Genomic DNA, 16,625 nt, shown 5'->3' with positions numbered 1-16,625 from the left:
TCCTGGAGCTGACCAATCTGCGAAGCATGGGTTGTTAAAGTGCTGAACCAGCATTGCCCTGGTAGAAAGCTGTTGGTGAAGTTGGTCCCCAAGGCTGACAATGCCGAGAATAGATTTTTCCGTGAGAACCTCTATCTTCTAAATTTGGTAAATTCGTTTCCTAGAGTACGGGGTTCTCAGACCTTTATTTTAAGGGGGTCTCACACAGCCTATATTGCACTAGGGGAACTTTTGTGATTTGGGGACCCATAGGTTCCGTTAGGCTGCAGCAGGAGAGAGAGATTTGGGCAACGCTAGTTCAGGAAAACTGCTTTGGCCGTGCAGCACTTTGCTGTGTTGACTATCAGAAGTCTGTACATGTGTTGTTGGAGGGACCATTTTGGAGCTGGCCTGCAAGGCTGTAGCCTAGGCTGGTCATTCTAGAGGGTATATTTGAAGGGAAACAGATGCCTGTTCTTGTCATTTGTGTTGTTGTTAAATGTAGTTGTATCTGTGCTCCTACCTTTGCAGTTGATTCCCAAAAGTATATCCTGTGCTACCTGACTGTAATGGCTAATTGCCCTGTTTTGAAGATGCACAAAGAATAGAGTGCTGCAGAGAAGGTTTTTGGAGATGGTCTTTTTACCACAGCAGAGAGCATAGGGCATGAGGGTTGGAGAAGGAGCAGGGTGCCTGGATCATCAGCCTTGTTCCTCTTCTAGGGATATTTGATGTTCCTTACCTTTTGATGTACAGAAATGCACTGCTTTCCCATTTACTCTTTTCTCCTTCCTGCCTATCTCTCTGTATTGCCAGGATAAACTGTGGGAGTGCTGGCACCATGATGACCTGTGATGGTGCTTTAGAACATGAAAGGAAGAAGAATTGCACTTTGGCTGCCTCTTTCTTATTTTTCGGTTACCCAGCCATTGATGCAAAAGTGTCCAGGAGCACCTGGTGATGTTGTTGGGGTGCTCCTGCACTCTGAACAATGATTGATGTGAAGAGAGTGAAGTAGTGATGTGCCTGTGTTTCTTTTGTCTGTGTTTGTGAGCAGATGTTCTTGCAGATTGACAGATTGTTCTCTTGCCTTTCACAGGGCCCAGCCCAGTCCATGATCTCAAGGCGGATTATGTTGGTGTGACTTCTGTCAAGTTAAAATGGAATGTGAGTGACGCTGCTTCCAGCTCCTACACGTACAGGATAGAGGTTGCAAATGCTACCTCTGTTTGGAACCTGACGTCCAATGTCACCGAATTTGAAATTACTGAGTTAATTCCTGGGACACTGTATAATTTCACAGTATTTGCAGCAGTGAATGACAGTCAGACGGAAGGAGAAGGGGCGACCATATCCCTGTATACAAGTAAGTCATAGTTTCTTGCAGCTCTGTTTCTGGTGGGCAGCTCAGGGTTCTGCCTACCTGCCTGAGGGCTGAAATATAATGCTGTTGTAATCAGAGGTGCTAGGCTTTGCTTGCCTGCAGTCATAGATATTGGTGTGGAAGAGACATAACATTCTTTTTCAAAAGAAAGTAAAACAAAAAACCCTCAAAACCAGCAGTTGTTGAAGGTGGTCACCAAGGCCTGTGATGCAATGAAGGAACTCTAGCGGAGAACTTGCCTCCCTGGCATGGGATTTGTCAGCAGTTTTTCTGCCTTTGCTTCTTGGAGGATGTGGCCTCAGACCCTTATTTTAAAGGGCTCCCATACAGAGAGTATTGTGCCCAGGGAGCTTTTCTGATCTGGGCTCTTGTGGCTGCCATTGGGCTGCCAGAGGGAGAGTGAGCTTTAGGTAGTGCTAGCTCAGGAGTGAGCTCAGAGCATGAAGGGTGGCAAAGGAGCAGGGTGCCTGCATCATCACCTCTGTTCCTCTTTAATGATATTTGATATTCCTTACCTTTTGTTGTGCACAGATACACCACCATCTTTTTGCTGCACCTTCCCCTGCAACCTTTCCACCCACCTCTCTGTATTCCCAAGCAAACCCCTGGGAGTGCTGGCACCATGGTGACCTGTGATGGTGCTTTTGAATGTGAAAGGAATTTGAATCCCACTTGAGCTGCCTCTTTCTTATTTTTCTGTTACTCAGCTATTGATGCAAAAGCGTCCAGGAGCATCTGTGATGTTGTTGGGGTGCTCCTGCACTCTGAACAATGATTGATGTGAAGAGAGTGAAGTAGTGATGTGCCTGTGTCTCTTCTGTCCGTGTTTGTGAGCAGATGTTCTTGCAGATTGACAGATTGTTCTCTTGCCTTTCACAGGGCCCAGCCCAGTCCATGATCTCAAGGCGGATTATGTTGGTGTGACTTCTGTCAAGTTAAAATGGAATGTGAGTGACGCTGCTTCCAACTCCTGCACGTACAGGATAGAGGTTGCAAATGCTACCTCTGTTTGGAACCTGACGTCCAATGTCACTGAATTTGAAATTACTGAGTTAATTCCTGGGACACTGTATAATTTCACAGTATTTGCAGCAGTGAATGACAGTCAGACGGAAGGAGAAGGGGCATCCATATCCCTGTATACAAGTAAGTCACAGTTTCTTGCAGCTCTGTTCTGGTGAGGTGTGTTTTGATGTGCAGCTCATGCCTCTGCCTACCTGCCTGAGGGTTGAAATACAATTTTGTTTCAAGGAGAAGTGCTGCACGCAGCCTCCTTGCAGTCAACGATGTTAATGTGCGGAAGAGGGTTCTGTGGGAGATTTTATTGCCTTCTCATCTTTGTGGATGAGGCTCTCAGGTCCTTATTTTGAAGGGCTTCCATACAGAGTGCATTGTGTACCCGGGGGACTTTCCCCTGTTGGAGGGGCCCATGGCTGCAGCTGGGCTGTGGGCAGCACTGTGCTGTGTGGCTCTCAGCCTCACTGCTCTACTCAGCTCATCAGCAAAGAGGAGAAGGTTGAGGTGCTCCCGTGTTCCTCATGCTAGGTGTTGTGGCTGTTTTCCCCCCCTTGTTGTGAATGTCTGCTGCTGTGTCCTTTCCTTCATTTTGTCCTGTTTTAACTGAGGTGCAGGGAATCTGTCCCGGAGCTCCTCCGTTGGGTTTCCAGAGGTGCCCCAGGATGAACCCGTTAAGAGTCTCTGGTACTGTGAAAGTGCTGCTTGCCTACTTGGCAACAAAACCTGGAAGCATGGGTGTGCTTTTTCTGTCAGTGTTTGTCAGCAAATATTTGTGAGTGTTGATGGAGTCTCATCTTGACTTTCATAGAGCCCAGCTCCATTTTCCGTATCTGGGCAGTGTATGCTGGTCTCTGATTTTTCCCATGGAGCACAGATGGTGCTTCTTACTCCACCTACAGGACAATGATCCAAAGTCATGGTTCCTCCTCTGGAAACCAGACATCCAGTGTCACCAGAGCTGTTACTACAGACAGAAATCTGGAACCTTCTATAATTTGACCATATTTGTAGGTGTAGGTGACAGTGTTACTGAAGGAAAAGAAGTATTTGTAAAATGCGGTAGAAATAAGTCCCAGTCACTCACATCTATCTTTTAACTAAATCTGTTTCTTCTGGCAACCAATTCTGCTTCTTCTTAGCTTCTTAAAATAATACCCCTTTTTAATAACAAAATAATTTAATCCATGAGTCTTTTACTTCTATATTTGGAAGTACCAAATACTTCTTTATCAAGAGAGGAAATAAATTTGCTGTGCGTCACAGTTGTATAAGAGTTTTGGTCTTGAAGGCCAAGTTTTATAAGATGTTTAGTTTAGAGGGGCTTCTCAGTATTACTGCTATTTTTTTAATATCTTTTTGTATCTGGTCATGAGGTTGCAATTTTTATATTGTGTCCTATAGGACTCTTACACAAACTGACATGCTCTAGTTGCTGGTCTTAAGGATGGCTACCTCTGCACTCCTAATGCATGGAGCTTACATTTGTTTTCTTATTTTGTTGGCCACTAAGAGTTTTACATAATTATACAGGGAGTTAGTGTCAATCTACATACTACTTCAAAAATGTTCTTAGAGCGGTATGTTCAATGGCTGAACAGTATTTTGAAAACTTTGCTGATCTTGACGATACCCAACCAAAATTTTCTCAGTAAACCTGTCTGCAGAGGAGTAAGCACAGAAAAGAGGTCTGTGTACTTAACGTGCTAAATACTTCTCTTCCTTATAGCGCAGCAAGTCCTCGGAGTCAGTAGCTTCATCTTTTTAAAAGTGGAAAGAAATACTGAAGTTTTACAAACATTTATACACAGAACTTACAAATAGATAGCTTTTTCTATTTACTACAATACTTGATTTCTTACTTCTCTCTTTTTTCTTTTTTCCCCCAGCTCCTTTGCCAGTGAATTCATTTCAGTGTGAACCAGTAGCCAACCAGTCTGTCCTAATGCTGAAGTGGGAATGTCCTTTCGGTAACAGTTCTGACTTCAAAATTACAATATGTAAAGGTGCATGTGAAGTACAACGAATTCCATCATCCTGCATGGAAGAAGGATCGGAGCAAACCATCCAAACAGTACCATTAGAATATTTCAGCACCTATAACGTTACTATTGTAACTCTTTCAAATAGTTCTCAAAGCTCTGCAGTACATCAAATGTGTCATACGAGCATTACTGGTAAGCATTAAGATTTGGGAATGAAAGATATTGATAGGAACAAAATATTAACTTCACAATTGCAGAATACCAAACTTGATATGCAGTACCTTATCAGCCTACAGATTATGAATAAAACACTGCATTCATGCGAAGTCCAATGTGACACACAATAAATACGTGCAATATGAAAAGCATTTTCTTGTTTGGAATTTTTTTTTTTAATCAGTCATTACGGTACTAAAAAATATTTCTGTTTATAGACCCACCTGGTCCAAGAGAAGCTCCTTTAGTTAAGGCCATCAGTCACAGCTCGTTGTCTGTTCAATTCTCGGATTTTGACTCAAAGCATGGACCATTAAAAGCCTATGCAGTAATGATCACAACAGAAGAACAAGGTAAGATGTTATGATATTGTCTTGTAGCTGTGTGAAACAATTTATCAGGCAGCATTATGTTTTAAACTCTAAATAGGTGTTAAATGGACAGAGAAAAAGCTGACTTGGTATATTCAATCACCTTTCAAAAATCATGAGGCAAATACCTTGCTTCCTTGAAGTCACTCCTTGTTTTCAGAAGGCCTCTGTTTTCACTCAGCCTTTTCCAGCCTGACTTATCCTTGTATATGTCTCATATGTATTGCCGCTGTGCTGTTGCCATCTTGATTTGCCAGTGATTCCTGCCACAAGATTGTATAGTATCCTTTTTTTTTTTTCTTCTCTCCCTCATCCCTCTCCCCACTCCCCCCCTCCCTGGAATAATTTCCAGAGCTGCTAATACAAGCAGCTTTGGAATGTGGGATGGTTTTCCCCCTTTTCCCCTCCCTTCTTCAGCTGGAAGATATCTGCAGTGAGATCTTTAAAAAAAAACAAATACAAACAAACAAAAAACCCAACAAAAACCACACTTGCTTCTGATTTTACTTAAAACACTATTAACTGAGAGAGAAGGGGTGCAGGTGGAAGGCTTGAATAGCATTGTCAGCGTTACATGCCATTGGAGGTTGAACGCCAGGGAAAGCCAGAGGGTAGCCTATCAAACTCCTCTCTTTAAAGCATCAAAACAGAGAGGGGTCTTTAATTGGTGAATGTCCAGTGATAAATCATAAAATTAAGGAATTTACCTTCGCAGTGTAGGTTCTAGTTGAACTTCTTTTCATTTCTGCCAGCGCACTGAAGGAGCTGATGTAGATAGTTTTCTCCAAGTGCCATTTGACATTCATGCTTATCCTTTGTCTTAACACTGGAAATTCATTTTGCAGCAGTTGGAATGTAGATCTTTCTTCTGTGTTTTCCATAGAATATATGTCCAAGAAATGTCCGTGTATATATATATAAAGAGTATATCAGTGCAGAAAATTTCTATTTTTCACATGCCGCCTCAGCTACCCCAGAGCTGCTGATTTGAATGTCAGTCTCTTGCACGCAGCAACAGCTCTGCTTGTACCTATAGCCAATCCTATTTAGTCTTGCTGAGATTCAGTGTGTTCTTCTGTGTGCTTTTGATTGCAAGGTATTCAAGAAAGAGGACTTTCAAGATGTGATTGAGAGAAATTAGGAAGGAAGATTGTCTGTATTTATAATACAGAGTCTGAGTGCTTTGATAGGAGCAGAAAATCATCCTTATGGCCAAGCATTGCTTCACCTTTATGGTGTGGAAATAGCATTAATGTGCTTGAGATGTGTTTCTGTCTTAGAACAGACATCATTAGCTTTAGGATAGACAGAGGGGATTTTATTCAATTGCATAAGCAATGGTGTCTAAGGCTGTTTGAAATGTCCTAGAGTGATATCCAAGACATCCACAGGGAGCTGCAGATATAACCTGGGATGTACATCCTTTTGGAAACTTAGGGAACAGACAGGACATATATCTCAAATAGTATTGTAGTATTTCTAGGCAACTGAGTTAATTGCAACCTCAACTGCATTCAATGTAACCAAACTAGTGCTTTAGAAGAGCTGTCTTGCACCCTGTTCCTGCACAGTTACAGATGATGAGAGCTTTGCTGCTGGTGGCAGATCAAACCTTGTCTACACAACTGTAGCAAGCTTACTAGAGCTTTTCCACTTTCCAGAGCTCCTGCAAGGCTTCTCATTTTTAAAGGTGAATTCAATACTATATCTGCTTTTAGAAGAAGCTTTTAGCTTTGTAAAGGCAGTCAGTAGAGAGCAATGCATGCAAACTTCAGTCAAATGAGCAAGATTCTTCTTCCTCCCACAACACTTTGAATATTTACATGTTTGCTTGCTCTTGAGTTGTTGGACAACTCGTAATTTGAGCTTGTTTATTACCTCTTAGGTCACATACGCCTCAACTGTATAATCCCCACCAAATTTCTAGGATTCATCTTCTAGCAACAGACAGTGTAAAGTGATGCTGTTCTGCAGATGGTGTTCTGTTGGTCACTGACTGCAGTAGCCTGTTCTTCTTTGTCTTCTGGAAGAGAAACTTCTGATCACTGTTTTGTCCAAAGCTTGTGTGTGTCACAAGAACGCAGAAATGAACTCTTTCATCTCTTAGGTTGTAGGTGTGAGACTTCTTGTAAGACACAGCAAAGAAGTAATAGGCCAGGGTGAGTTCAGTGTCACTCTGAAAGAGGTAGCACAATGTTAGCAAATACCAATTGACTTTTTCCACACTGTTTGCATTGTACTCTCTACATTTGATAGTTGATAGAGCATGTATGTACCTTTACAGAGAAGCTCCGCTATACACGGTAGAAGTAAAACCAAAGAATAATACTGGGGAGTTGGGAGGTAAATTGTATTGCAGTAGGAGAGATTTCTGAGATTGTCTGTTGTACTCAGCCTTTCATTTCAGGCAGTATTTATGGAGTAATGACAACTGTAATTGATGTTATACACTGTATTACCATCTCAGCCACTGCACCAGTTGATACAAAATCAGTGAATAATGTATACCACATATGTCCTTTTTTTTTTCCTGAAGATTGTAAGTCTTTGAAGTCTAAATTGAACAACACATACAAAGATTTCAAGAAGAAGATGGCATTCACCTATGTGACATATGTCGTAGATACAGAGCAGGCAAAATCACCTTCTTTCCATTCTCAAAATGGTACAAACATCATTAATGTAGGCAAGGGAAACACAACGTATGGCTACGAAAACGGACCATTGATTCCACTTCATTCATACAGGTATTTATCTCAAACCATTATTTCATTAATTTTGCTGCAGTTGAAATCTAAAAGATCATCTAATGAAAAGATTACAGATCTTGCTTAAGGCTGTTAAAACTATGTAACATGCCTGGGTTTTTTTCTTCTCCTTTATCAACAGGGCAAGTGTTGCAGGTTTCACTAATATTACCTTTACTGTGGCCAACGTCATTGCGGGGGAAGATAGTTATGTGTCGTTTTCACCCTGTTCTGAGGCAGTTTTGCTACCCCAGGATCCAGGTATAGTTAATGTCAGATGTAGGACTGGCAGCTTGCTACATACACAGTGTGTGGAGATTTCTTAATTATGGCAAGTTTCATAATAGCAAAACACCCATTGGTTTCTCTGTGATTGACTGTTTCTTTGTAGCTTTGCAGTGACACTGCTCTGTAAATTCATACCTTGCTAGTTTTATGGGTGACCTCTCTTCTTCATGTATGACTTCCACTGTGTAAGTACCCAAAAGCTGTGCTACTCACGCCATGCTCAGAGGGATCGGATGGTGCACTGAGACTTTGGTACAGAAACAAGTAGCAAAAAGCAGCTGATGTTCTGGTAAATTAGTAATGGTTGTATTGGAATGCAAATACTGGTTCTTTGATCCCAGTTTTTTATAAATTTATCATCCTTGGTTTATTATTCTTAATGAGCTATCAATACTGGTACTGCCAAAGGATACAGTAAAGAAAAGATGTTTAGCAGAGCAGAGCATGCTCTGTCACTTGCAAGGTTCTCTTGTTGCATGTTGATTGAGTTAGATCTCACCAGAGATAAATCAGTAATGAGTAATAGTTGTTCTCTCTCGATCAGGTGTTATCGCTGGAGCTGTTATTGGATGCCTTTTAGCTATCTTGGCTGTAGTCACTATAGGAGGTTTCATAATCTGGAGAAGGAGAAGGTAATGTGTGTTCATTATTGTATTTGTTGTGATGAGGAACACAAGTATTTCACTTCTGTATCTTTCGCCTAAAAAGGCCTCTCTGTTTTATACACTTCTGTCATGATGCTTTGGAGTACATTCTATTAAAAATCTTTTGTATGTTACATGTTAGAGTTGATGTATCCAACTAGTTAAATTACTTTGTTCAACACCGTAGTTACAAACTAATAAGATTTGTTTTGTTTAGCTTTTCTGAATTCATGCATGCTGATGAAGTAATTCAGTCAGAAGTGAGCAAAGATCACACAATTACATATGTCTTTTAGCACAATAATTTATCTTACATGGTTTTATTTTTAATTTTCCATTAATCATGCTTTTTAATTGCTTGATGGCCTGTCACGTGAAACTGTTTGAGCTGGTCTCTGTTTCCAGTATTTTCCAAATAATCTGGGACTTAAGAGTCCAGAAAGGCGCTTTTTTTTTTTTTTCTGCTTCTGATCATGTGGTACATCCTTTCTAAAGAGTTAGCTGTAGGGCCGTTAGTCCAGTTTTCTTAGTTTCTCAGATTAACTGCTGTTATTTTTACAAGCACATCCAATAGCTGTAGGCCATGATGATGAGAAGAGCTTTCTTTAAAACTTGGAACACTTATTTTCATTCAACTACTGCTTTCATTACCACTGTTGAACTCGTAGGGGTTCTGGGTTTAGGAGCAATTCTTTTGTGACATTAGCTAGCGATGCAAATCCCTCAGATGTACTTCTTCCACCAAACTATGTGCTTTGTGTTCAGGCGTTATACTCCAGTACCAATAAAAAGAAACAGCATCACAGAACTAAGGATGAAGTTCTTTCTACTGCAGTGTAAGGTTTGCCTCAGGAGGGGTTTTTGCACAGAATGAGATGCTTTAAAAGAAATCGTTCTGAACAGGCACAGGAAATAACTGTCATCAGAAATCTCATGTGCGTTCTATTAAATTCTGCTGTGAACCTATTGTGTTGTTTTCTTTTGCCTTATAGGAAAGACAAAAGAAATACTGAAGTGTCCTTTTCTCCAATTAAGTAAGTCCATATCCTTTCACACATCGTTTTCTGAGCTCAAGTGATAATTGCAAAACTTACTGTGGACCCTGACACCTATTTTCTGTGCAGTTTTCTGTAGAATTTTGAAGTATTAATTCCTCATGGAATTTAAAGTCTCCGGACCGCAGACTAAAAATAATCATATTGATTGAGACTTCTAGAGCGCCACAGGGCTTTTGAGTGCTTGCTTCATGAATTGCTATTAGACGCACAAATGCTTCATGTAATTTTAAAAACCAGGATGTTTGAATGAAACACGGGCTTCTGTGCACATTGAGGAAACAATCCGAATTGTTGATAAAGCGCACATAGGCAAAATTCTGCACTGTGGCCTGAATTTTCCTTTGCTTTATGATTACTTTGTGCTGTGCCATTAATTGGGATAACACTGAGATTGTAAAAGCTGGCCATGGAAGGGTAACCATAACATATTGGAAGTCACAGGCTATGCAACTGGATCACATTATTGGTTTTTGCATCAGTTTTTGTGCTGATGGAAAGGCATGGCCAGAGCATCCCATAAAATCCCACCTGTGTAGACTTTGATAGTTGACATAAAATACACCATGGAATGGGGCCGGTCTGATGGGAGTACACAAGTGGCTGACCAACACCTTCTGTGATATCCTTCTCCTGAAGGATGTACTATTCTCTCCTTGGTTTAACAGATCAGTTAAATGCTATGCTTGATATCCTCTCCCCTGTAAATGCACAGTTTTGTGGCTGCTACTAACAGTCATGCTTTCATTCTTAGATTCGCATAGTGAAAAATACAGCTGCATGTGTCTAATCAACCTTTTTTTTCTTCCCCCAACCCTCCCCTGAAGAATCAAGAAGTAAGTAAAGCACACTTTCTAACACATTAACAGAATTCATGGTTTATTTGCTTAATACCAGTTACCAATACATGGCTTTTCTCATTGTAGATCAAAAATGATCAAAGTGGAGAACTTTGAGTCCTATTTTAAGAAGCAGCAAGCTGACTCCAACTGTGGTTTTGCTGAAGAGTATGAGGTATGTGCCCTCAGTGGAGAGAGCTTCACAACAAACATCTTTGGAAAGGCAAATTAGCTTTCCTCTAGAGTGTATGCGAGGCTTACTGCAGGGGAAGACAAGAGACCTTTATTACAGCAATTATTTCTTTCCCTAATTCAGCTCCAAATTTAGTTGAGGCATATGATAAATACCTCACATCCTGAACCATTATCTCTATCTGTGAGCTTATAGCATGGGCTGCTGCTCAGAGCTCTCACCAGAGCTAGGAGTCATTGCCCTAGTTGCACTACAGACAGCCTAGGAAAAGCTAATTAACTTCTCTGCACTTTATTTTTTTTATATCATTTTTGGTTTTTTACACAGCAAGACAGGTCTGTTGCTTATATCGCTGACTCCTTGAATGCGTAGGTGTGATTTACAAATGACACCTGTGAAGAGCTCGAAGGAGCAGTCAGAGAAACAGCAATTATGATTTCCTTAGCGACCGTAACTGTTTCTCTATGAAATGTGCTAAAGCTTAATTGTTATAAGGTACATAAGACCAGAATCAAGTGTCAGTAAGGATTCTGTGTTGTCATGTCTGCTGGTAAAGAATCTCATTTTTTTTCAACTCCTTGAACCTATTAATTGACTTTCTTCTTCTTTCCAGATCATATTCTGTCCCTTTTGTTGTACTTTGCAGACTGGTGTTCCACCTTGCCTTCCTCTTAGGTTTTGCTTCCTTCAGTCCTTTCATGACGTACTTGCTCCCTTTCTCCCTGTAATGTCTGCAAAGCTTAGAAGAAGTAGCTCACTGTCTTTGGGTCAGAATGAGTGTGCAGTTCATGTCAGAATGTCGTGTATTTCTGTAAAACTGTTTCTGGGCTTTTAAAGCCCATCTCTGGGTTTTAAAAATGCTACAATTCCTACATTCTCTAGTAATCCCTTCTCTAGCCATTTTGCCACTGTCACTCTCCCACTCTGTAAAACACTTATTTTTATCGCCATTTATCCCAGTTTAACACGCTTACTTTTACAGCAGAAGCCAACAGTGTTTGGAGTATTTGTCTGTTTCAGTCATGTGTTTCTGTGTGACTCCTAAACCAGGACCTGGTGCTCACGAGGCCTTCTTTTACTGTAGGAACTCAAGTCTGCTGGTGTTCATCAGCCCAAATTTGCTGCTGAACTTGCTGATAACAGGGGAAAAAATAGATACAACAATGTCTTACCATGTGAGTTACTCTCTTCAGTTTTGTATCTTCTGCTGGTTGAGTTTTTAGGTCAAAAAAACTTGGGTTTGGCTAATCTGGTTTTAATAGTACCCAGAGGTTTCAAAGAGGGATTAATGTGGTCAATTTCCAAATGAATCAATTTGGGCTGCTGCTTTCCCAAAAACACTGTATAAGCAAACCTGAAGAGCTTTCCTTCAAGAATGTTCTCAAACTTTGCCTCAAGAAAGCTCCTTATAGAACTTTCCTATAATTAAATAATTTTAATTTTCCATTTGTGAGAAACTTGCAGTCCAGATTGAAAAAACAAGATGTTAACGGTTGACATACAGATGTGCAGAGCTATAAGAAATATTAAGGCCCTGCTGGCCAGCTTTGCAGACAAAGAGCCTAAGCCAGGCTGCCTGTGTGACAGCAGAGTGTAAGAAGGAATTGGAAGGCGAACAGTGAAGGGTACTTAGGGATGCTGTGGAGGCAGCAGGAGTCAAATTATCTATTTTTCTCCAGTAATTAAAACTATAGTAAATATTGTGTTGTATTAAAAATATATATTAAAAATATATTAAAAAACCCAAACCATTTTAAAAAAATAATATGTGTTGTATATTCTGAATTTTTTATCTTGGCCACTCATTTTTCTGAAGGCTTTCACTATAAACATTTTTAACAACTGCTATTTATGATTCTTAAAGTTATATTCTTATCCTTAAAATGCACATTGTTCTAAACACCTTTTTTGTAGAAACCATGCATTAGATAAGCTGAGAGGTTCTAGTTCTAAGATTCCTAATTTTCTTCTTTTTTTTTCTTTCTGCAGATGATATTTCTCGTGTTAAACTTTCAGAACAAAACTATGCAACTGATGATTATATTAATGCAAACTATATGCCTGTAAGTTGCTTCATTAGTTGAAATTAAATATAATGTGTATTTTCATGATGTAGGCTTAACAGATCATAATGTTGTTTAAAATCAGGTTTTTATATCTCATTGATGCAAGTGTGTGTGTGTATACATATATTTATATTGGTTTTTTTTATTCTTCTTCTTAGGGCTATAACTCAAAGAAGGCATTTATTGCTGCACAGGGTCCTTTACCCAGCACTATAGAAGACTTCTGGCGCATGATTTGGGAAAAGAATATCTACTCTATTGTTATGTTGACAAAATGTGTTGAACAAGCCCGGGTATGTTTTTATTAAAACTGAAGCGTCTCGAAGACCGTTGGATCTCTTCTAATTTTGTTGTTACCCTAGTGGGTTGGGGACTGACCACTTTCTTTTAACAACCATCCGCTTAATGGAAGACTGTTTTCTAAATTGAATAAACTTAATATTTTTTTTTAGCTTTTTCCCCATTTTTATATCTGCTGACTGCCAGAATAGATTGACTCTGGAGGGTTGTGGAATCACTGTCTTTAAGGGTGGGTTCTTCTTCCTAAATAATGATTTTGGTAGAGCTTCTCCTGTCTTGAGATAGGCCACTGGGAAGGGTGACATGCTTTTACCCCTTCTTCAGGTGGTGTGTTATTTAAAGTTAACAGTCAGTTGCTTTATTGTTGTGTGTAATGTGTCTAACCTTGTAACTCTCTTATTAGACAAAATGTGAGCAATACTGGCCAGACAAACAATCCAAGAGCTATGGTGACATTATTGTGACAATGGTCTCGGAGATTGCCCTTCCAGAATGGACAATAAGGGACTTTACTGTAGAAAAGGTGAGTACCCCCTCAGCTGTTAGTTGTGTACAAATATCCGTAGAAGTGGTTAATCATATTATTGTGACTTCACATGTCAAGCAGCACTGGAGTGACAGAATCTAATATTTTCACTACAGTGTAATCAAATTCAAAGTTATCTGAGGGAAAAGGATAAGAATTGTTTATTTTAATTTGAAGCTTTGAATGTATTGGTCTGCTTTCTGCCAAAAGTCTGATTTAAAATCTTTCATGCTATTTACTGCCAACAAGATTCTGGTGATATTTATATATATGCATTTGTTTATGTGCCCTGGCTTCCCACAACAGTATTTTAGTAACATATCCAGAGGTGGGAATGAGTTGTTAGTAAGACCCTCCCTGTGGCAGAAAGGGATCTGCCAGCAAAATCCAGCCTGCTAATGGGAATTACCAATTGCCCCACCAGTGATCCTGTGGCTCATGTTTCCCTAAGACTTGCACCAAAACTTGTGCATATGCAGATATTTTTTTAATGTCTGCTAGACTGCATAACTAGCCCTATCTCTGTCAGCAAATCTAATGCAGCAGAGGTTATCTTGGAGTAAAGTGAAAAGTAAAAGGATGTTATTTCAAAGTGTTCTCTACCAGAGCGGAAGGAAGAGGGAAACTGAAATATCATGGATCAAATTACTGCACAGTTTGTAACAGGCATCTTTAATGAAGCTGAGCTTTGCCTGGTACGTATGGCAGGAAGCCCTACTGTTGCTCCTCTGAAGCCTGTTTGCTTTCTTTTTTTTTAATGTGTACTCCTCTAGTCCAACACAGCAGAGAGCCACACAGTGCGCCAGTTCCATTTCACCTCTTGGCCAGATCATGGAGTACCGGAGACAACAGACCTTCTCATCAACTTTAGACACCTCGTTCATGAATACAGCAGTCAAAATCCAATCGACTCTCCTACTCTGGTGCACTGCAGGTAGGAGGAACATGTTTGTGTTAGAGGCACTTTTATCTTGTGGCTTTTTTTAAGAACAATTCTTTTTCCATGTGATTTTAAAAGCAAAAAAGAAAAAAATAAGTCTGTCTCCTTAAGGACATGGGCTGTTCACCCTTCCAAATTAAAACCTTTTCCCTGTGCTTCAGAAAGGTAGCAACGCTCTGTAGGTAGCAAAGTATGTGATACAGAATTTCATTAGAATGGACCATCTCTCCTAGCCTGGAAAACTTAGCTGAAAAAGTTGCCTTTTCAAGTGCTTTTGTATGTAATCTTGTGCAAGTGGAAGGCTGGGAGGCCCGGAACCGTGTCCTCCCTCCCTCTTGGTGATGGCAAGAACCACCACTCTGGGCTGCAGAGTCTTGCGATATCTGTGCTACTGAAACAACAGAAGGCATTTTACTAGCTTCACTGGCTTTTCATCAGGCCATTGGTGAGCAGGTGGTTGAGAGAAAGCCATGCCTAGCTTCCCCCTGTCATTGCAGTGCTGGTGTCGGGAGGACGGGGACCTTCATTGCCATTGATCGCCTGATTCAGCAGATTGAAATGGAGAACACTGTAGATGTGTATGGAGTGGTATATGATCTTCGCATGCACCGACCTCTAATGGTGCAAACTGAGGTAAGGCTGTCTTTCATCCAGCAGTGTGTTTTTCAAATGTGTGTAATAATCCAGGAGAGGTGGATTCAAGATGTAGCTCAGAATTACAGGAAAAGGAGATATTAAGGAGCAATCTGAAATTGCTCTTTATTTAACTTCCCTTCTTCCTGCCTTGTCTCTTCCCACAGCAGTAGTTGCAGCCAGGGGCTGTAGTGCGTCCAAGCAATCTCTTTACAGAGTACTTTGTAGGACTGGCATTTGCAGCTGGAAAGAATCAAATCCTGAAAAAAATTATTTTCCAGCTTGTTTTACCCATGTGAGTTTTATCTTTACAGCTGTGAGCCAGAATTTTCTTGAGTCAAGTGGTCTCGGTGTGCATCTTTTGTGTTCTGCAGGAACACACGTTTCTCCTGAAATTATCACTTTGGTCCCAAAAAGTGTGTGGATTAACTCAAGCTGATTTGGAAAAGGCTGTAAAATCACTGTCATGAAAGTCTTGTAAGAGGGTGTTAGGCGTGACAGTAAGTTTGATCTTAGTTTTTTATGAAGGATTGATGAGATGAAATCATGAGGTCCTTTCCAGCCCTATTTTCTATGAACTATATGTACAACACCTAAAAAATACTCTGTGATAAAGTTCAGTGTCATGCATCCAAAACCCAAAATCTGTATTCAGGAGCAGAATTACTTCCAAAATCAGGTATTTTCTAGAAATATTTTACCCTCCTTTTTCTTTTTCTCCCATCAGGACCAGTATGTCTTCCTAAACCAGTGTGTCATGGATATTATTAGATCCCAGAAAGAAAAGAAAACCGATCTTATTTACCAAAACACGACAGCAATGGCAATCTATGAAAATTTCACTCCTGGGCCAGGCTTTGGGAAGGCCAATGGCTACCACGCATAGTCTGGAAGGAACGCAGTGTCTCCAGGAGATGTTACCTGCACATAGGAAAGGGAGATGTTCTACTCGTGTTTTCCAGGATTGTGTGCGGTGTCTCACATCTGGTTTCTGCAGTTCTGTCCGCATTCGAAGATGTGATCTGCAGGAGGAAAAACACAATGCTGGCAGGAGCCACAGATTGATATCAAAAACAAACAAACAAAAAAACCCCAACAAACAAACAAGCAAAACTATTTAAAGTTAACAGAGGAATCTTGCTTTTTTTTTGGGAATTTAACAGTGCTGATAGGTGAAATAGCATTTACAGTATGAACAGTGAACTAGAATTTAAAAATTAAAATAATAACACAAGCTTTTTATTACAATTTTATATGATTTCATTTACAGATACCAGGCTTGTGGGCTGTTTTAATATATTTAATTATAAGTTTCAGGAACATATTTTATCTACTGTATCTGGTTACTTAGCTAATAGATATGTGCCTCTGTGATTTATTTTTTTTCTGTGTTCCTTTTTATTTAAAAAAGGAGTACAAACAGCTCCTTCAAGTGGACATTTATA

General features: G+C 40.1%; 1 protein-coding gene across 1 annotated transcript in view; it reads left to right on the top strand.

Annotated features, from left to right (window-relative positions):
- LOC141465375 (receptor-type tyrosine-protein phosphatase eta-like) overlaps window positions 1-16,249 on the top strand; it is a 74,652-nt gene extending 58,403 nt beyond the window's left edge. The window contains 17 exon segments of the mRNA XM_074148744.1: window positions 1,079-1,345; window positions 2,243-2,509; window positions 4,267-4,554; window positions 4,797-4,931; window positions 7,486-7,696; window positions 7,839-7,957; window positions 8,529-8,616; window positions 9,621-9,662; window positions 10,511-10,519; window positions 10,610-10,697; window positions 11,800-11,890; window positions 12,705-12,778; window positions 12,940-13,074; window positions 13,485-13,604; window positions 14,381-14,541; window positions 15,045-15,180; window positions 15,908-16,249. Coding sequence (XP_074004845.1) covers window positions 1,079-1,345; window positions 2,243-2,509; window positions 4,267-4,554; window positions 4,797-4,931; window positions 7,486-7,696; window positions 7,839-7,957; window positions 8,529-8,616; window positions 9,621-9,662; window positions 10,511-10,519; window positions 10,610-10,697; window positions 11,800-11,890; window positions 12,705-12,778; window positions 12,940-13,074; window positions 13,485-13,604; window positions 14,381-14,541; window positions 15,045-15,180; window positions 15,908-16,066 — 2,390 coding nt within the window. The 3' untranslated portion in view covers window positions 16,067-16,249.
- Window positions 16,250-16,625: the final 376 nt, after the last annotated feature.

This window comes from Numenius arquata, chromosome 6, assembly GCF_964106895.1.
Source record: "Numenius arquata chromosome 6, bNumArq3.hap1.1, whole genome shotgun sequence".
NCBI classification, from domain to species: domain Eukaryota; kingdom Metazoa; phylum Chordata; class Aves; order Charadriiformes; family Scolopacidae; genus Numenius; species Numenius arquata.
The sequence above is the reverse complement of the archived record's forward strand: the minus strand, read 5'-3'. Positions and strand labels throughout refer to the sequence as shown.